We start from the raw sequence: 23,022 nt of genomic DNA on the forward strand, positions 1-23,022 counted from the left end.
GCATAGTATGATTTAGCCTGATTTATAATCATAGAAATTTAGAGAGGAAAAGGTCATTGCAGGATGCTATGCTTTACTTTAAATGATTAACCTACTTATGGGAAATTGTTTCAGACCAGAAAAATCCCATTTATTATAAATACTGAATCTTGGAAATGCCACTTATTAATTCGATGATATAAATGAGTCATATGTAATATCAGGCTGAATATTTAAATAAATCATTTCAGGATGATTATCCATTATGACTTACTGGTGAACTTTCTTATTATGAAAGGAAGCTAACTAAAGACATAATCATTGAAGTATTAATCCAACATGATAATCATTCAATAGATGGGATAGAAAGATAATTGATGAGAGAGAAGCCATTTACCATTAACTATAGTGCAGTTTCATGGCACTTTTGACCTCTTTTGTGATTTTTTTTAAAGATTTTATATTTTACTTAAACTCAGGTACCTAAATACTACTATGTGGATTATGACAGTTTAGAGGTTTATAAAATCCCTTAATAGTTTATATGGCTACCCAAAAGGGCTTTGGGGCCAAGATGTACTTTAAGTTGACATTCTGTGTAGTCATTTATATTATAATGAAATGGGTGTACAAAGTATGTAGCAAACCAGAAAAAAAAATAGATTTTTTTTAGAATAACATCTTTTTATTTCTTCTTATGCCCTTACCCTTTCAGGTTACCCAGCTTGTCACAGCAATAAATAGCTTCTACCTCCTGCTATGCCATGCTCAGTGGGCGCTTAGTAAGGTCAGAAAACTAAACAAACAAGAACAAAAGAATGAAAAGGGAACATTTTTATAAAAAGGCAGAAATATTAGGAAGAAATGGAAAGACAGATATGGTTAGTTTATGGTAGTATTTTGCAAAGCATGCTTCATGTAACATTTATTCTATAAAATACTTTTATCTTGAGAAGCCATGGAAAGAGTACCATGTTCAAATATGTGTGGAAAATCTGCATATGCTAACAGTTTCTAAGGCATATTTGCATACCCAACGCTCTAACTCAGAAAGAGAAGGAACTTATTCAACTTTGCTTAGCTATTTATTTCTCAAATGTGTTTGATCATAGAAGTCTTTCTATCTACCTATTCCAGTTGAGCATCTTCTTACATCAGAGTTCTGCAAATCAGTTTGGGAAAACATGGTTTGGGTTACAGTCAAGTGTTGACTGTTCCCTTACAAAATAAAAATTAAAAGGGTTATTTATATATTCAAAAATAAATATTTTATATTTGGTTTCTCATGTATATATTCTTTACTTAGAAAATTAAAAGTGAAACAACTCTGTGAGTTCATCTCAGTCAAACTGGGGTTCCTGCCAGTCTATGAGGTGGATACTACATGCATCCTTTCACAAAAATTAAAAAATAATTGTAAGACACTGAAAGACACTATTTCCAAGAGCTCCTGGGTGGCTCAGTGGGTTAAGCACCTGAGTCTTAGTTGTGTCTCAGGTCATGATTTCAGTTTGGTTTGTGAGATAGAGCCCCAAGTGGTCGGGTTCTGAGCTGACAGCACATAGCCTTGGGATTCTCTCCCCACCCTCCTGTCCCTCCTCCACTCAGGCGCTCTCTCTCCCTCTCTCTCTCTCTCTCAAAATAAATAAATAAAACTTTAAAAAAAGACACTATTTCTTTTTTCTCTACCAAATATACTTCCAAGTGTGGTACAGCTATGATCCATTGCTCCCACCTTCTTCAAGTATCTCACTGATCTTATGACCTAGAGAAGGAAGCATGGCTCACTTAGAAAATGAAGATGACAGAAGGATTTTCCACTGCTAAAGCCAAATATCTGTGAATTTAATCAGTCATCCCTATCAACAGTGTGAGGCAGTGTTCTGACACTCTTATTAATTTTTCAGAGCAGTTGTGAACCAGTGTGATCTCAAGTCATAAATTTCAGATCTCATTTGGAATAAGATGACAAGGGTTTTTCTCATTATATAGAAATAAGAGGAGCAACCTAGCAACCTGATTTCTAAACAAAGGAAGTCTTGAATTTTGTAGAGATGTTCTCTCTTAATTCAGATTATGTGGTCTGTTTTCAAAAGGGGGTACAACGATTTTGGTGTGCAATGCATAATACTAAAGGGTTTTTAATACCATCTTATTCACATGAGAAGTCTCCATGTCTGGGATAGTCTTGATGGCAAGAAGCTAAAAGCATAGTCCATGCAGTTACAGTCTAATAGAAAAGACAGGTAAATTAAAGACATAGTTACAATACAATTAGTTAAATGGAAATAGGTATATTGCACAGAGTATAAGAAAGAGTATGAGGATGAAAGACCTTTGAGCTGCTTCTAAATATTTATTTAAAAACTAACAATCAGAGAAATAAGAGACTATAGTTTGTTCTGTAAGAGAACTAGTAAGCATATCATCCAAGATACAAAGGGAATGGAAGTGGAAGAGGTCAAGTAAGACACAATAGTCTTAGCTGTGTGAATGGGTTAACTGTGGTACTGCAATATAATGCTGAGAATACAAAACTAGGTTTAGAGGAGAGGATACTGAGATTTTTATAGATTATTTTGTTCTGGAAGCATCCATTAAATGTCCAAATAGTAAAGGAGGAGCAGAAGCGAAGCCTGCCTTAATATTCAGCATATAGGAGATAACTAAAAATGGAGACAACAAGGTAACCCATATGAGCAATGGATTGGGAAAAACTCAAGAGAGAACACTTTAATTTGAAGGGAACCATAGGGAATATTACATCTGATTACATATTACTTTAATATGAGATATTATCTTAATGTTTTATTTCCCTATATATAATACCTTTCAAGTATGTTTAGACTTAAAAAATTATCTATTTTTAGAAAAAAAACCTACTTTTTGAATAGTTTATTGGTACTACTATTGTGTCCACAACTATGAAGATAACAAAATTCCTACCCTTTTACTTGCTATTCAATATGAACAAAGAAATTAAAATTTTTGAATCATAAAAAGTCCTCCATTTAAAGTGACATTTTATGCAGAATGTTTGGTGAATTATACTGAACTGTTGCTCTCATATTAGTACGATTTCTTCCGTGTTCTTAATCAGGATAAATTCTCTTCCATGTCCCAGGGCTACTGAGCTGTAGAATTAAATCCAGAGGACACTATTTATCTTAGGAGGGCAATATGACATAACTGAGATTACCATGGACTCTGATATTTGAAAAACTCAAATTCAAATGATGAGCAACTTAACTTTCAGAGTTAGAAAACATACTTAAGTCACTTATACTTAACTGCACGTGTGAGCAAAACTTAAATATAGAACTCAAAGACTTTTACAAAGGTAACACACAATTGCAGAGACAGAACTCTATATGAGATTCTATAAATTTCTCTCATTCTCCTTTCTCATTAATACCCTCAGAATTTCTTAATTTTCTGACCTTTATAACCATTGACAAGTATTGTTCATTCTTGAAATTCATGTAAATGGATTTACATATTTTCATTTGTGTTTGTTTCTTTTGCTCAATATAATATCTATTAACTATATTATTCTGCATATGAGAATTTAATTCTTTTTTATAGGTGCATAATATTCTATTATTTGAATAGAACATCTCATCCATTTTCCTGTAGAAAGATTTTCAAGTTGTTTCTAGTTTGGAAATATGAATAAAGCTATTGCAAACACTCATTGTATATGATTTTGAGAACCTATACATTCATGTCTTTGTATATAGTAGCAGTGGATTTGCTGAGTCATAATGCAGGCATATGTTTAGTTTTAGTAAATACAGTTTCCCAAAGTCGTCTAGCCAAATTAAACAACCACCAACAATGAATGAAAGGTCCAGATCCTTCACATCCTTGTCAATAATTAATACTGGAAATCTATTTCATTTTAGCTATCCTGGTAGGTGTAAGGTGGTATATAAGACTTAACTTGTATTTACCCGCCGATGGATGCTGTTGAGTATGTTCCACATGCTTTTTGGAGATTTGGATATTCTCTTTTATTGATTCCTATTCATCTTTGTTTCTCCTAGGATATCTTGATTTCTCCCTCATTCCTGAAGAGTATTTTCCCTGGATATAGGATTGTGACTGACAGTTCTTTTCTTTCTGGCCTTCATGGTTTTTATGGGAAACCTACTATCATGAGAATTATTTTTGCCTGATAGGTAAAATATTGTTTCTCATTCAGAACTTTCAAGATTTTTCTTTGCCATTAGTTTTCAGAAGTTTGACTATGATGTCTCTTGGTGCTGATATTGTTAGGTTTATCTTATATGAGATTTGCTCAGCTTCTCCTCTCTTTTGCCAAATTGGAGGATTTTTTGGCCATTATTTCTTCAAGTACTCTTTTAGCCTTATCCTATTTTTTTTAATTCGATCCTCAATTCTGGTGATGCCTGTATTTCTATCCATTTTTTTTTTCAGTCTATTTTCTCTCTGTTGTTCCCATTGATAATTTTTATTCTGCTATTGAGGCTCTTCACTGAGTTACTCATTTTAGTTACTGTATATATCAGTTCTATAATTTCCATTTGGTTCTTCTTTATAGCTTCAATTTCTTTGCAACGAATTTCTATTTCCTTGCCATAACTTTCTATTTCATTTGCTTCAAATATGTTCATAATTGTTCATTTAAACGTTGTGATGATCGCTTTAAAGTCTTTGTCAGATAATTCCAACATCTCTGTTATTTTAGTGTTGGCATCTATTGACCATCTTTTTTTTTTTTTTTTGAGAGAGAGAGAGAGAGAGAAAGAGAGACAGAGAGAGGGAGAAAGAGGGAGAGAGAGACAGAGAGAGGGAGAGAGAGAATCTTAAGCAGGCTCCACATCTAGTGTAGCCCAACACGGGGCTCGATCTCACAACCATGAAACCATGACCTGAGCCAAAATCAAGAGTCTGACACTTAACTGACTGAACCACCCAGGCACCCCTTGCTTGTCTTATTTATTCAGATTGAGATCTTTCTGATTCTTGGTAGAGTGAACAGTTTGATACTGAAACCTAGACATTTTGAGATTATGGAACTCTGGATCTCATTTAAACCAGTTTTAGCTGGCTTGTTCTGACACTGCTCTAGCAAGGAAAGGGCAAAGTGACACATCATTACGGCCAGAAGAGAGTACAAGTCCAGGTTCCCCAGTTGAGTTCTGTTGATAACCCATGGTCAAGAGTTAGTCATTACTGTGAGATGGTAGTTCTCAGTCCCTGCTAGGCCTCTACTGATATCTCCCGATCTGGGTGAGGTAAGGTCTGCCTTTTTTTCTGCATCTTACATGCCTTCCATTTACACAAAGTTAGGGAGGATGTTCTTGTTGCTGCTGCTGAGAGTGAAAGTTTGACTCTCCAAGAGCCCTCCCCTAATGCTTTCCCAGGAGGAGCAGAGGAGGAACAATGCTTCAATTACTCCAGGCTTGCCATATAGTCTCCATTAATAATACCATATGGGGTCCTTGTTACCTAGGAGAACCTAGAAGAAATGAATGCTTTGGGTCCTGACTCAGGTTTCTCTGACACCACTCTTCCGTGGTATGGGTGAGGAGTTTGTGCACCTTGCTACAACCTAGAGACAGTAAAAATCCAGGCTCCCCACTCTGCTTTTTCTGGCTGGGTTGGAGGCGGTGCCATGGTTTATTCTACAATAGAGTACTCATTATATAAAAGTTTCTGTCTTGCTATATAGCCATTTTTCTGGTCTTCTGGTTGGAAAGAGCGGGCATTTGTTGGAACTTTTATTTTTGCCTGCATGTCTTGTTATTTCTAGGTTTCTGTATTTTCCAATTCCAAATTTGGGATATATGAGACAAAAAGAAAACCCAGGAAACTCATCATCGTGTCATTCTCAGATCCCAAGGTCCCTAGCCTGTCTTTCTTCCTTCACCTTTCAGAATGTTCTTTATTATTATTAGCATTTGTAGATAATATATTTCTAGAGTTTTAATTGTTCTTAGGCAGAGGAATAGGAGTAGATATGTAAATATGACTACCCTGTCTTCCGAGAAGCAATTCTATGTGTGTGTTTGTATGTATGTATGTATATATGTATGTATGTATGTATGTATGTATGTGTGTATGTATGTGTGTATGTATGTGTGTGTGTATCCCTGCCAGTAAAAATGTTATTTTCTTACAGCATGGAGTATATACTACATTTTATTGGGTTATTTACCCTACATTGTGCAATTAATGCAATAGCTCACCTACATGAAACTATTTACACATTTGTCAATCATTGATACATTTCTTAATTCTCCTCTAAGAACAGTTATCTCCAATGAAGGTATATTAGTTCTAACATACTGAGATTCTTTATATTTTAAAATAAATATATATGATTTAATTCAATTTATCACAGATTTTTGACAACTATTGACATGTTTACTGATAAAAATAAATCTAATGATATTAAATATGCATTGCTTTTTCAGGGTTAAAGGTTACTTTTGTCATGATGTATTTTTCTTTCAAACACTGGTAAATTATATTTGTGTATACTTTATTTAGGATTTGATTCCCCTGGGATTTTTAAATTTGGATATTTTTATGTACTTGATGACTGCCTTAAAATAAGTTGAAAAGTTGTAAAACTTTTCTTATGTTCTCAAATAATTCAAATAACACGAGAATTGAGATTTCTTATTATTTGTTGTGTGTGTATAGATAGCTGCATCTCTCTTCTAGGTGCAATATAACAGCATACCCATTTTGCCACTTCTCTTTTCCAACAAGTATCCAGTTATAACCATGGAAGTGGCTCTGGTTCCTAGCCTTGAAAGAGAATGGCTGTATTTGATGGGAAGATAATTGATCATGTTTACTGAGACATATAAAATGAACTCCTCAATCTCTTGCAGGCATGTTCGTCTCTGTAATTGAGGCAACCTCCAAGCTTCCAGATACCGATCCCCAATTCTCCTTTCTTGATTTATTTAACTTTATGGTCACTTCCACCCTGACTTCCTAATTTTTTGAGGTCTATTTGTATCATATGTCAAGATCACCATAAACTGCATGGCCAGAGCACGTTGTGAAGAGTAGCACTCTATTTTTGAAGAAATATGTAACACAGTGACTCAGAATAAAACTGATGGAACCCTAAAGTAAGAAAAATCTGTATGTCAGTTTACTCCATCAATTTCTGATGTCTTTTCTTGCTGGCACTCTGAAAATCAAGTCAGACTTGGGATTGCAATTCAGAGATCAGAAGTCAGAGGTAACAAAAACAAGAGTAGAGTGGTCCACCCACATAGTCAACCTCTCAGCAGAGAAACACTTGACTGGCTTATAGGAAAAGAAAAAAAGGCAACAACAATAACAACAACAACAAACTTCTCAACAAAGTATAGTTTTGGCGAATTGCTATAAATCTTCCTTAAGGGGGAAAAAACCAGCCTATTTTGATTGCTTGTTTTTGCTGTCATTATTTTGAAAATCCCAGCCTTTAGGTCTCATTAAAAGACCTCTCAAATGGACTCAGGCCAAGAATATCAACTCAATTATGGTCTGTCTTTCAGCATAAGCTAAAGTTCCCTAATCCTTGTTCAGTAACTCATCTTCTGGTCAGAAAGTTTCTACAGGCTCTTTGAGGTAGAAAGCCACATTACTAAATTCCTCCAAGGAACTCAGATGCTGACTTTGAAATCGCATATCGGAGAATGATCCATGACTGTCAGGAGTCCATTCTGAAGGTTAATGTTACAGGTGTTGATACCTGCTGCCACCAGTTTGCTTACTGAGTGGTTAAGGGTCTTCCATCTCTGAAGAGTCTTTTAGAGTCAAATTCTCATCCATTGTTCTGCTTTCCATTAAAGCATGAACATAACTTCCATGACTCCCATTGTCTAACTGATGGAGAAGCTGCTATAAACAAAGTTGCCTTACTTGTTCCTAAGGTCAGGTTTGCCTGGTCAAGTCAGTTTGATCATTCTTCCATGTAGGTGCTATAAATGTAGTTTGAGGACATAGTTACCTTGACCCAATGTCATATGAAATAAGTATAAGGCTGATCCTTTATCTGTTACCCAAATTATGTTTAGAAGAAAACTCGATCCGTATCACTTTTAAGAACCTCCTATATTTAAATACCATGATTGTTTCTTTAAAACTAATTAACCAGAACACAGCAGTACTTTTTAGACAAATGGCAACAGTGATGTTTTTCTGTAGAAAGTTAAGCCTCTTTTAGTATGCACTAAATAATCAAGTGCCACTGTGGTTACTCTGATTGAAAAACAGTAACCAAACCCTGTAACATCCATTTTAATGAGACTTGCTGGGTTTGTGAGTTATCTATGTCACTTTCCCCTTCTTTCAGAAATATGTTATGGAAGGACAGATACATTTCTGCAGTGTGACCACTGGTTATATGAATACACACACAACAGATGCTAGTTTTCAACTACACTACCCCCCCCCCCACTAAACCCTCCACGCCCAGTTCTCTCCTGAGAACTGTATCTTGAAGTTGTTTAGTTGAAAACTTAAATGATAAAGGGACTGGAAATGGTATTTAGAATTCTGTAAGGGTATAAGGAATTGAGGGCAGGCCCCTGAGAATAGTCTGTGGTGACATACGAACACAATTATGGTCTCAAGCTGACCGCTGAGAATCCATGAACCAAGGAGGAGGCTGTAAAAAGAGTTGGTGCCCTTTTGCTGAGAGACTTGGTTCCTCTGCTGCATTTCACAGACAGCTCAATAGAACAAAGAAAGACAAACATGCACACTGAATGTGTAACCAGTTCAGAGGAAGAAAGGTTAATTAATAGCAGAGATGGTAAGGTTACACTGAAATCCAAGAATAAGACCTTCTTAAGGACACCACTGAAAAGCAGAGCATGAAAGGATCATAAAGGGCAACGGGCACACATAGAGGAGAAAAAGTTAGACTTTGTTACGTCGCACAGTCTAAATTTTTAAAGAGCTCCTAAGATGTGACCACGAAAATGTACAAATATATCTTGAACCCCAGGGTTCACAGCTTCTCTATAGGATTGTATTAGAGAATTAGAAATGAAAACTTTCTGTTAAAACGTAATTTTATCAGCTGCTTCCTGTTCAATGGGTTTTTGAATATTTGTGGCTAATATCAATATTTTTCTTTTCTGAACTGTCAAAGTGTGCTTACTTATCTATTATCACATTACTGTTTTCTTATCTATTCATCTGAGGCATTTAAACACAGTTAAATTAAACATAGTTTAATTTATTTTAATATTTTGATCCATAGCTATTTATTTTATTTGTGGTTTTCTTATACTGAGAAGTTGTGGTATTTTATGATGAAAATCTACTGACACTCTTCTTTGGGAGTTCTTACATTACTTTTAAACTCAGAAAAACTCAGAAAATTCCCCTGCCCTGAATATTTTATACTATCTTCATAATATAAACATATATTACATATATTATAAACACATCAGATAAATATGTATCTTTCTAACAGCTGTACTAGTAGAGTTAGAACCTTATTATGATTTAATTAGAAAATCATCTTAAATTTGTTTATGTTTATTTCTGTCTTACTTTGAAAATAGATTTTATTTTTAAGACAGTTTATTCACATCCTCAGATTTTCTTATGAAACTAGTGCAAAGAGATAGAGGAAAATGATAGAGGAAACAATATTGCCTATTTTAGTAAGAATGTTCAAAAAGTACCTATTGAGTAACATATTAATAATATAGTAGAATTCTTGAGGGCAATAATTTCTTCAAAGCCATTATAAAGCACTGCATCTTTTAAAATTATGCATGTAACAAAAATAACAGAAAGAAACATGGCATCTTCACTGCTAAGCAACAACCTAAGAATAGGAAATTGTTAAAATGATATTTTTTTCTATATAACATATACATGAAATGTGTACAGCGAAATCCCCTAAAATAGCTATAATGTATAATATGTAAATATTATAGGTGGAAATTATTTTAGAATAATAGGGGACTCTATTCCAATTTCTCTTGTTATTGTTGTTATTGTCCAAGGTTTACTGAAGATATTACCGCGCAGCTGAAAGATTCAAACGACTCCATGGAGGGTTTTGAAAGGCATCCCAACTGGAGGCTGAGTGACCTGCAGTTTGGACAGAATGGCAAAGCCCGAGGGTTTCAACATTTCCTTAGTGTCAGGATCTACTTCAGTGATCTCCTGATCCAGGGCCGAGACCTCAGGACCATAATTATCTCTCCTTTCCCGCTCCTCCTCCTGCAGCTTGACTGAGATACCTCTCACGGGGCCTCTCTGCAACGGCCTCATCAGGTGTGTGACACAGCCTGCGCTCTTGCTGAGAAGCTTCTCGCCGGGTGGAAATAATGGCGATCTCCTCACACGTGTGCTTGTTGGCGCGGCAGTTATTGCCCGGGAGTGTGCAGTACCTCTCTCTCAGTGATGACCAGGCCACCTTCTTCACAGTTTTAGAGCAAACGCAGCCACGTTGGCAGGGCCTCGTAAAAGGAAAGTGGTTACGAGGGATTTGGAATAGATGGTAAAATACTGAAATGTTTTAAAAGTCACGAAAGGGTCAGCACAAGCATGTTTCACTTCATACAGACACTGGAGTAGGATGTGGTATGTTTGGACAAGAATAGAGCTGTTCCCATGCAACTGTTCTTGGCATTCTTACATGATTCTCTTCTTAATAATTGTGGAAGAAACACTTTAATTAAAAGAGTAACATGTGTGACAGCAAAAATATTATTTGAGAACTAAATCAAGGCTTTGGATTGAACCATGCTGACTGACTAAATAGTTATTAAATCATCAGTAAGAATTCTAAATATACTACAACATAAAATAATGATGATAATGATAAAAATATCCAGCATGCAGCAAGCACTGCACTGAGAATTTGAGATACACTTACGTCACTTAATCTCCACACACACACACAAAAAAACTATAAAGAAAGTACCAACAATACCTCCCATACCTTTTTATTTAGATTTTTTTGTTGTTTGGAATAAAAAATGTTGAATATACAGATATAATAATATGGGAAAATCAGTGTATGGATCTAATTCTGTCTGACTTTACTATCATGTACAGGTATATATCACTTCTAAAAATATTTTAAGTTTTCTTTTTCACACAAGTGGTAAGTTATATTTTTAAAAAGTAACAAAATAATCACATAATTAAGGAGAGTAGTACCTGTGTGAGGGAGGAGGCAAGAATGGGGTACCAGGAGACACAGAGAGTTAATATTATCTGCAGTCTTCTTCTTAAGTTTGATGGTAGTTTCATGGGTGTTTGTTCTATACTTACTGCCAAAATGTGACATTTATTATTTACATATATATATGTATACACACACACATTTATTATTTACATACACACACACACACACACATACACACACATATAATAAATAATAAAACCATTTCCAAAGTAGCTACAAAATTTTCTTAATTTAAAAAGCCATTTGGGGTGCCCGGGTGGCTCAGTTGGTTAAGTGTCCGACTTCGGCTCAGGTCATGATCTCACAGTTCATGAGTTCAAGCTCCGCATCGGGCACTGTGCTGACAGCTGGGAGCCTGAAGCCTGTTTCGGATTCTGTGTCTCCCTCTCTCTCTGCCCCTCCTCCTCTTGCACTCTGTCTCTCTCAAAAATAAAATAAACATTAAAAAGTAAATAAATAAAAATAAAAATCCATTTAGATAATATAAAGTATATTATCTTTATATTGGGCCAACTGGGCCCACCTAGAACTTTGTGTTCAAAATTCTATATATAAAGAGAGCAAATGAGATAAATAATATTCTTTTCAGAAAGCTGGCTTAGTCAGGATTATTCATGACCTTATTGGAATATATCATGTCATGATGAACAAACCCCATAGAAAGTGTATGATTTAATATATAACAGTTTTTATTCTTACTTTACACAATGCAAAAAATGCTTTGCCTATAACATCTTACTTTCTCTATGAGAATTTAGTTTTAAAATATTTATTGAATTGACAGAAAACACAACTAATGTTCCCTTCGCTAGCTTTCAAATGGATTATTTTGTCATGCAGGCACACAGACACACGCATGCACACACACACACTCATAAATGACAGCACTGTCTAAACAAAGGACAAAAGGAGATATTGGTGTAGAAGTGAAATGTAATTGATATATTACATCATAGTAGACTTACTCCATAACTCTTGCTAACTAGTTCTGGAGACAAATATTGTATGTAGTGAAATATACAACATTGGTCTTATAGGAAAACCCTTTTCTAAATGAAATACTCACATAAACATTCAAGTATGATAAAATATTTAGCTCTTTATCTTCAGTATCTTTTAGTGACCTTTCAAAGCTCATGACTATAAATTTTATTATATTAAATATAAATGTACATTAGAGGATAATTTCTAGAAAACAAAAAAGTCCTTACATTAGCTAGATTCATCTCAGATATTTATGTCTGTAATTTTAAACATAAAGCACACTGGTTTTTTTAGAGATCCTAAATGAAACTCATTGGTAATTACTTAAATGTGAAGTGAAGCAAACAATTTATAAATATAACTTTACTAAAGAAGTTGAAATTCCCTACTAGATAAATAAGAACTTTACAAGTTATTTTCTATGCACATCTTAGCATAATTATGAAATGCTACATGTATTCATATTAAAATAAATTTTCATAAGGTCTTCAAGAAAACAGAATAATTTAACGGTATATTGTGATTTTATGTTTATTACCATTAATTCCTTGCTACATTTATGATGCTGAAGGAAAGCAAAATTGTAATCTCAATAAAAGTACTGAACTCTGAATATCAACTTTAGATTTATGTGCTAATTGAAAAACAGAATCCCCCTTTCCATGGTTTGCACTTTCTACTGACGTGTGTCACAGGCAGGGTTTTCACAGACAACTCAGAGAACATTTAGTCAGTGATTGAAAATTTCACGTTTCATGTACTTGCATCTTGAGAATTTTCAGATTCTGAGATAGAAGACTCTTCATAATGTTTTATAATATCTCTAAAAATACTTATGTTATAAAATCATTAATCATCTGCATGTAATGAAGTCTTTTACTTTCTTTTATCCTCTTTGTATCAGAAAATTTTGTGGCCCATAATTTCTAAATTTCTAAGTAATCAATATACGTATTTAGCTTTAACTGCCATTTTCCCATTTTCAGTTTGCTTTTTCTAACTTATAAAACAGAGCTTTACACATGTCTATAATTGCAATGAAAATGTGTGTACTTTTTTTTCTCTAAGATTTTCTCTAAGATCTTCATTTTACACTTCTTTTTACACTTCATTAAGTAAAACCGACTTTTCCCATAGAATCTCACTGTTGGGTGGTATCCACAAGCTATATTTACTACCTAAATTCAATTTTGTTAATTAAAATTAAATGGAAGTTAAAATTTTCTTCAGTGCACTAGGCACATTTTAAGTGCTCAAAAAGAACACACAACTTGTGGCTACCATATTGGAAAGAACAGAAACATTTCACAGGTATGTTAAAACAACAAAAACAGGGAAAGATGCTAATAAATGTATATATGTATATGTATGTGTGTGTGCATGTGCGTGTGCGTGTGTGTGTGTGTGTGTGTTTCTTTTGGATTCTTCTGAGGGAATTAGGATTCTGTGTATCTCTTGAAATTTTGAGACTATGTCAGCAGGAGTAAAGTAATGTCAATGTCTAGAAAGGTTGGAATTGTCATAATTAACCAAAGGCACCCATAGGGAGATTAGAGAAACAAGAGTCCTTGAAGAACCACAGACCTTTAAGTGCCAAAGTATCAAGCAGGCTCCCTACTGTCAGCACAGAGCCCAATGCGGGGATCGAACCCACAAATTGCGAGATCATGACCTGAGGAAACCAAGAGTCCGACACTTAGCCAACTGAACCACACAGGTGCTCCGGGGAATTTATTTTTTAATACATATTGGTTTTATATTCTGCCTGACAACTTCTCTCCATTGGCCACTAACATGCAAAGGAACCTTCTCTGCCCTCTTTCCCAGGAAACAAGGAAACCCAGAATTCAAGAATACAGAAATAGAGCTCCCTCCTACAAATGGAAGGTGGAACAGAATAACATTTTATACATTTTGTTGTGCTATGGGAGAAAAAAAAATAAGAGTAGACAGTTAATTTCTCAGATTATTCTGCCACTTGAAATTCTTAATAAATCACTCTGCCAGGTTATATAGTAATTTTTGTGTTAACCTTCCATTGCATGCATATCAGGTGTGTGCTTGGTAGACGGCAGGAAAAATGGAAGGCAAAGTGAGTCTTGTTCAATGAAATACATATTAACAGACATCCCCATGCGCAGGGAATGAATAAATTAAATGAGGCATTCATAAAAGATTATAAGCAGTGAGACTTTACTCAGAGCTAATACCTTATCCATAGTCGCACAAAATAGGTCCTCAATTTTATATTTACATTAGCACACCCATTTGTGGTTCTGTGTTCTCAGAATGTAACCTTCTACATACATTAAAGGAATTTTTTTCCTCTGTAATTTTTGTAGTGTTTGTTCTTCATAACTCTCACCCCCTTTCACTCATGTATTACAGGAAAGTCCTAGTACATCAATGGGTTAACTGAGCTATATTACAATATGTTAAATCAATCTTTTTCTTTTTCTTTTTAATTTTGACGACAATAGACAACAAGTCTATTCACATTGTAAAACAATGATGAAGCTGCCAGAGTTCCACCCCAAACCTGTTGTGGACTCCACCTACTTGTTCAGAGGGTAGCCAAAGTAGCATTTCAACTTTACTTCCCACCAATTCAGCCATATAGGCAGAACGGAGAACTTTGGAGGGAGAAAATGAATCTGTTAGGTGCTGAGGTGTGTGGCTCACCAAAAAAAAACTGAGTGGAGCTCATTTTCAGAGAGATGGGATTTTTACCAAAGAGAGAGCTGTCATTGATCATTTCTGGTTAGATGTCTCAGAAGCTGCAGAAACTCTTAGGCCCACCCCAGAAATGCACTGGTAGGGGAATATGCTTGAGAAATTGACATTTGCCCTCAGTAGTTTGGTAATACACATCCACTCAGAGCTTCATGCCTGCTTCCTTTCTGAGGAATTTTGAAGGCCGGTGGTTTACTGAATGAAGCACAACCAGTATGGTGAGGAGAGAGGAGAACGAAGTAGGCCCAGGTGTACAAGTTTCTACGACTTAACCTAGTGGCACTGTCAAGCTGTGATATGGATGGTGGAGTATGTATACCTTAAGGAGGTTAGTGCTTCGAACATGATGCCAGTTGAAACAGAATGCTGATGGACAAGTATTAGCATTCATCCTTTGCCTACACAAAAGGATCTCCTCAGACTGGTGAGGCCTCCCATGAAATCATTTTACAATACAGTATAAATTCTAAGACACAACAAAACAGCAAGAATCTACCATATTCCTCACACTTTAGGAAATCTAACTTAGGAAATGTTTTTCTAGATTATTTGGTATAGAAGAGCTTGAACAATTTTTTCAAATAAAAATTCGTTTCATATTAAAATAACAAAACATCATGATTATAAATGTAAGCATTAAATCAGTGACTTTAAGGACTATTTCCTGAACATACAACTAGCTTTTCCCCCCCATTTTCTCACTGATTTTAAGGCTGTGCATACACATAGTAGAGAATACAAAAATTATATCCCAATAAGCAGGCAAAAAGGGATTGTCATTCAAAATGCTTAAAATTTTGGAAATAAGCATGGAAGTTCTTTGGTTTAAATTCAGTTATCTAGATTATTGACTATATTGTCCAATTCACACTTTAATGTTTAAAGCATACTCCCAGTTTTCTTTTTAATTAAATTTTATATTTTTTCTCGATTAGCAATTCTGATAATGTGTAAGTTTAAAGTTCTTTAACATTTATAATGCTATTTCTGTAGTTTTTAATTTTAGTTAAATCTTCATTATCAAATTAAACACCTATTTTATAAAATAAATAATTTAATTTTTATTGTTCTTAGTGTTTAGGAACCGTGCATGTTTTAAACATCTTGAAAAATGTGGAAACTGTGGGGTTTTTTCTAAGTTATTCAATACCTACATAGTTTATCATCTGGTGTTTATATGTAATACATAAACTCCCTGAATTAAACACAATTTACACCTATTTAAAGAGTATTAGCAAGAGACAATATACATATAAGAAGAAGCAACAACAGACCCAGAGAACATTAGTTTATCGATAGCTGAAGTTTTCAGGAAGCAGAAATGTCAATCCAACTTAAAATATCTTTACAGGTCTCTGTAGTATCTATAAAGCAATGGAGATTTGGTCTGTGACATTTCAGAATATTTCCAGGTTCAGCAGTCATGCACTGTGACAAGGCTTCCTGGTGTAACTAATAATACAATGGCTGTGGTTGGTCTCTAGCATCTGTAGGGAATCATTCCTACATTCAGATTTACTATAAGGCCTGTTGTGTTCTGAAGTATTATTTAGGAGTAACTCAATGTATATCTACTATTACTTGAAATTTTATTTTTAGAGTTCATTGAGCTAAACTACAGGAGGGGAATGGGATGCGATTTCCTAACAGAAAATCTTAGATTTGTCACTATTGTAGAATAAATTGTTTAAATTAAATGTTACTCTTGAAAAGCAATAAATAGACCAAAGTTACTTGTCAAGTCAAAAGAGTTTGAAAACGATTTTCCTAGACAAGGTTTGTTGCTGTATGTATTTATGGAAAAAATATATGGTGATTTAATGTATTGGGAAAATGAAAGCAAGGAAGAGAAGGAGTGCTGCAAGTTAACATAAGGCAGCCATGAGGGACCTCTTTATTTAGAAAGTTATATTTGAATAAAGGATTAAAGTTGATGAGGGAGCTAGCCTGTGGATATGTGACAGAGGAACATCATGGGCAGAGAGAAGAGCAAGTGCAAAGGCCCTGTGGTAAAAGCCTAATTGGCAAGCTCAACATTCAGAAGGAAGCCACTGGGGCTTTGGTGGACATCAAAGAAGTAAAGAAAAGAGGTAGAAATTTCCAGGATATTCTAAATACACTTTTTTTGTGCTAAATGACATACAGTGGGGGGCATTGTAAATTTTTGAGAAGAGAAGGGATGTGATCTAAGTATGTTTTATGAAAGATCATGCAGGCTTCTATATTAAAAACATACACTAGAGGAGCATATAATGGAATCAGGGAGCTCTTTTGTTATAATCCAGACTTGGAACAAAAAAAACAACACTGGAAGGGTAAAAAAATGTCTAATTCTATATGCTATATATTTTAAAGTTAATGTAGTTAATCCAAATGAATGGATTTGATGAGGTGTGTGAGAAAAAGAGAGAAGACAAAGAAGTCAGCTGGGTTTTTGGCCTATGCAAATAGGATAGAGCTGCCTTGCAGTGTGTGGAAGACTGAAACCAGAGCAGGTTGGGATGGGGTAACTGGTGTCAAAGGAGACCAAGCTTAAGATGTTTCTTGGATGTCTAAATGGATATTTTAAATAGACCATTGGGTAGACAAATACTGCATTCATGGTAGATGCAAATATAAAAGCCTTGAGCACACAGGCTGCATAAGATTATCATGGGAATTAGTACAGAGCATAAAGACCAATGGGCCTTGGGTCTCTCCACCTTTAAGAGACAGAGGATATGAGGGATCAGCAAAGGGGATTGAGAAGAAATGGCCAGTGATTGAAGAGGAAAAACAACAATGGTGGAGAGTGGCCTGGAAACCTCCTGGTGAGGGACTTACCAATTGATTCAGTCCAATAGTATTGCAATTTGATGAGAATTGAGGAATAACATTGGGTTTAGTGCCATGGGGGTATTGACAAGAAGATTTTCAGTGCTCTGGATACAGAATAATCTCATTGGAGTGGGTTTAAGGAAAAATCAGAGAATAAGGATCAGAAAACAGAAGTATTAATACTACAACATGGAAATATTGTAGAATATACAATAATTCTAAGCTCTTTACATATACAAGTTCGTTAAATCCTCATAGAAATTCCTGAGACAGGGACACTTATCTCTCTCCACTTAGGACAAAACAGTAACTTAAAATTTGCAAAGTAAGGAGTGAAAGGGTTAGACACAAATGAGGTTTATGTTATGACAGATTTCAAATATATAACCTGACCCTTATCTCACATTCTGGGAGAACAGAAAAGAGAGACTACTGAGAAAATGCCATCTGAGTGCAGTTTTGGGGGGTTTTTTTGAGTTCAGTTTTAAAGAACAAAAGTGGTTGGATATGCCAAGTATAGATAGTGATGAGACAGAAAAGAATAATAAAAAGTTTTTTATAGGCATAATTTTTGCTGCAATCTTTATTTTTTTGTTTTGCCCAATTTTCTTTAGTTCTGTTTAAATTTCCTATAGATTTCTGACTCTGTGCTGACAAAAACTTACACAGCCTGTGCTACGAAGAGTGTAAAGAAGGGGGAAAAAAGGTCAGGAAGTATTTGATTATACTAAGAAATAGAAGGCTCATGGAAAATAAGCTAAAAATAAGGCTACTTAAAAAATTATGATGGATTAAAAACAGAAAATTTTAACTCTCCTATGTCAAATATTTATTAAATTACTTGTTTTCTGTATTTAATATTTTAAAAATTTAATATTGGGGCGCCTGGGTGGCGCAGTCGGTTAAGCGTCCGACTTCAGCCAGGTCACGATCTCGCCGTCCGTGAGTTCGAGCCCCGCGTCAGGCTCTGGGCTGATGGCTCGGAGCCTGGAGCCTGTTTCCGATTCTGTGTCTCCCTCTCTCTCTGCCCCTCCCCCGTTCATGCTCTGTCTCTCTCTGTCCCAAAAATAAATAAAAAACGTTGAAAAAAAAAATTAAAAAAAAAAAAATTTAATATTAACACTGGTACAACCATGACCCTGAAATAAGTAAAAGATCTATAAAAGTATATGTCCTTGAGTTTCACATTCACATGCAGCATATATCATACTGCAAATATGTAGAACAACTTTGTGTCTAGGAATTTACATATCAATTTTTTTTAATGTTTATTTATTTTTGAGAGACAGAGAGACACAGAGTGTGAGCAGGGGAGGGGGCAAAGAAAGGGGGAGACACAAAATCGAAAGCAGGCTCCAGGCTCCAAGCTGTCAGCACAGAGCCCGATGCGGGGCTTGAACTCACAAACTGTGACATCATGACCTGAGCTGAAATCAGTAGCCTAACCAACTGAGCCACCCAGGCACCCCATAATCATCAAATTTTATTTTGAAGAATAATACATTTTAAAGCTAATCTATTTGTTAAAACTACACTCTGTTGACCAAACTGAAGCTCCTTTGGTAAATTTTTACATCTTCTAAGTACATGAGTAGTTTAAGAATTCTCTTTAATTATACAGTTCCTTTATTGTTAATTAGCAGTGACTTGCCACTCATGCCTTATAATCATGTTTTTAAATGACCATTCTCTTTATATTGAGAAAATTTAAATTGGAAATATTTGTTTCCTTCTTATTTTGTTAATTTTCCTATGTGTCTGTATTTTTCCTTACAGGATATTGCATAAACATCAGATCTAATACTTAAGAAATCCTACTTTAAAATGAACAATTTATTTGAATGTCAGACAGTTACAACTGAATTCTTAAAGATAAAATTTAAAGCAAGATTTCATTTATTTCTACTAGGATAATTTAAAATTATTGGGTTGCACCTGGAAGTAATGATTGTCCATTTGATGGGAGATAGTTAAATGATACATAAACTGAAAGCCTCACTCAGTTTGGTCTAAACTAGCTGTCCTGCTGAGTCACCCAGTGCTCCACTTGGGACACCTGCTCCTCTCACAGGGAGGAGCTTATGTGTCATAGGGAAGAGTTTACATATGTAACCAGTTCTTGCTGGTTTTTGAAGCACTTAATCATTTCTCTCCTATGCCTCCTTGTTCAAATCCTCATTACCCGAAAGGCCCAATTCTACAGTCATCTCCTGCCTCAGATATCCCTGATATTTTGCTCTCAAAAAATTTTCCAATTTCCTATACCAAATTGAACTTTATTTGTACGTCATCTCTCAGGGGACATACTACTTTCTACATTTTATTTTAGTTATTTATGTGCATGCCTTTGCTGCTTTTAACTTCATGTTTTACTGGTGTCATTTTTCACTGTCCGTTCCATTACACCATGGTTTCCAAATCAGGATTTATTTCAACCCATCTCCTGGTCACTTAAATTACATCTTGATTAAATTTTCAGTGAAGAGTCATGGAGGTGATTTTTTTCAAAGCCCTTGAATATCTAGAATATCCTTTTTGTTGACATCACATATGAAAGGAAAACCATAGAAAAGCTAATGATATCTATCTCTTAGCATATTTTAGTGAAAATTCATAATTAATCCTTGTATCCTAAATAGTGACCAATACACCAACTATGTCTTTTATTTTGTACAGCCAACTTTTAAACATGATGATTCCATTGATGAATGGCATAATTATTTCCCATCTAGGATATATTTCTGAGCTCTTCACTTATGTGTCCAAATGCCCATGTAACAGCTTTCCGTGTAATACCTGTCACAAGACGTTTCACCAACACTACTCTTTCATGACCTTCCTGTCCTGGCTAGTGGCACCATCTCCACACAGTCTCTCTAGATATAAACATGGAAGCCAGTTTGGACATTCCTCTCCTCTATCGTAGTTCAAAAATATATTTTAAATATAACAAAGATAGGGCGCCTGGGTGGCGCAGTCGGTTAAGCGTCCGACTTCAGCCAGGTCACGATCTCGCGGTCCGTGAGTTCGAGCCCCGCGTCAGGCTCTGGGCTGATGGCTCGGAGCCTGGAGCCTGTTTCCGATTCTGTGTCTCCCTCTCTCTCTGCCCCTCCCCCGTTCATGCTCTGTCTCTCTCTGTCCCAAAAATAAATAAAAAACGTTGAAAAAAAAATTTAAAAAAATAAATAAATAAATATAACAAATATATACATTTATCCTTTGTTGTTTTTACTGCAATAATCTTTTAACCAGCCTCTTTAATTCTTTTCCTATAAAGATTTAAAATGTTCTTGAAGAGTCTTTTAGAAACAGTTTTAGGTGATGTAACTTACCTGCATAAAACTCTTAATAGCTTTTCATTGTATTTTAAGGTCATGTTTTAAGTTACCTTAAGGTATGAATATTACTGTACTACCTTAATGTTTAAGAAATATCCCATTATTTATAAAAATAAAATGGAAATAAATGTGACTATTAACACCACCACTAAAAGCACTCTTTTTTCCTCTTCTCTCAGTATGCTCAGGCCTTTGTAAAGCAAATGCTAGGAGGAGAGATGTGGTGAAGGCATAGTTTGCTTTAGGCCCTAAAATTTAAATATTGAAACTTTGAACAAAAAAAAAGTGTAACTAAGGAGATCACAAGCCTAAACATCTTTTTTGGAAATTGCAAAAGTGGGGCAATGCTAATATTAAAAGTAATCCTAATCCTTTCTTGTTATATTATAGCCATTAAAACTTATACACACATACAAACTTTAACATATTCAAAAATATTTATATAAGTAAAATATGAAATCTTTCATGGAGTACTAACATCTTTTCATTACTTATTATTCTCCTCTTACTTTCTATGCTTCAAGCACATTGACCTTCTTTTATTTCTTAAAGTACACCAAAGTGTTTAATACAAATAGGACTAAAGCTCTTTTATCTGTCACCATGAATGAAAGTGATCTTAGCAAAAGCCAGTGTTTTCCAGTTTATATTCAAAAATGTATAAATGACAAGCCTTATTAAAGTAAATAATTGGATTCATTCCACTAACTTAAGCATAAAGTACTCCACAATTATTTTTATTAAATATAGGAAATGCATCAAATACAAAGAAATCGTTCCCTAAATTCACACTTTATTCATTAGAAAACCTGAATAAGTAGAAATAGGAAATGTTGTAAAAGAGGTATTTTCAAATGTTGATTAAATACTTTAATCTATATATTTGCATGCTTACATTAAAAAAAAGAGAACATTTTGAAAATAATACAGTTGTTATTATAAATTGAGACCCTACGGGGCATGCAGGTGACTCTTGGTTAAGCATCAGACTCTGGATTTTGACTCAGGTCATGATTTTGTGGCACCCAAGGAATTTAACCAAAATCCCCTACCTCTGGACAAGCAGAGCAAGACTAACACCATTTTGTGCTACACCCACCATCTCATGTATAACCCCCACATGACCTGCTTATTGCTTAAGACACTCCCCCACCTTAGTCAAGCCGCTGAGCACACCCTTACTGGAAACCAGCTCAAATAGGAATGCAGAAGCCCTAACCGCCAAAGAATGTAAGCCCCGCCTTTTGCCCCCCAAACTTGCGCGCCAATTCTGACCAGAGTGATAGGCTAGTTCAAACTGTTACTATAGGGTAAATTGTAATTCAATTGGCCACGTGCGTGTGGACTGGCATGACTATGCAACTTTCTGTGTGTGTTACAATCTCATTGGCCACTGGCCCCTATAAAACTGCTACGCCTTTTAACCTAGGGGTCCAAGTCCCTGCTCCGCTGTGTCGGGTATACTTGGGCCCAAGCTCGAGCTTGCAAATAAACCCTCGTGTGTTTGCATCGGTATCGGCTCCTTGGTGGTCTCTCGGATTCGAAATCGGGGGCATTACAATTTCAGTTCCTGGGATCAGCCCTGTCCATGCTGACAACAATGAGCCTGCTTGGGATTCTCTCTCTCCCTCTCTCTCTGTCCCTCCCCCACTTGCACACATGTTCTTTCTCTCTCTCAAAATAAATAAACTTTAAAAAAATAAAATAAACTGGGGTGCCTGGGTGGCTCACATAGTTAAGCCTAGAAATTCGGCTCAGGTCATGATCTCACAGTTCCTGAGTTTGAGCCCCCATTTGACTCTGTGCTAACAGCTCAGAGCCTGGAGCCTGCTTCAGATTTGGTCTCCCTCACTCTCTGCCCCTCCTTCACTTGTGCACATGCACACGTATGCTCTCTCTCTCCAAGATAAATAAACATTAAAAAATAAGAAAATAAAATAAAATAAAATAAAATAAAATAAAATAAAATAAAATAAA

The 23,022-nt window shown here is 35.3% G+C and overlaps 1 protein-coding gene across 1 annotated transcript in view; it reads right to left on the reverse strand.

Annotated features, from left to right (window-relative positions):
• Positions 1-9,945: 9,945 nt before the first annotated feature.
• LOC125919885 (40S ribosomal protein S17-like) overlaps positions 9,946-23,022 on the reverse strand; it is a 23,891-nt gene continuing 10,814 nt past the window's right edge. The window contains 2 exon segments of the mRNA XM_049626703.1: positions 9,946-10,299; positions 10,301-10,488. Of these exon segments, the coding sequence (XP_049482660.1) occupies positions 10,015-10,299; positions 10,301-10,488 (473 nt within the window). The 3' untranslated portion in view covers positions 9,946-10,014.

This window comes from Panthera uncia, chromosome B4 (assembly GCF_023721935.1).
Source record: "Panthera uncia isolate 11264 chromosome B4, Puncia_PCG_1.0, whole genome shotgun sequence".
Classification (NCBI taxonomy): domain Eukaryota; kingdom Metazoa; phylum Chordata; class Mammalia; order Carnivora; family Felidae; genus Panthera; species Panthera uncia.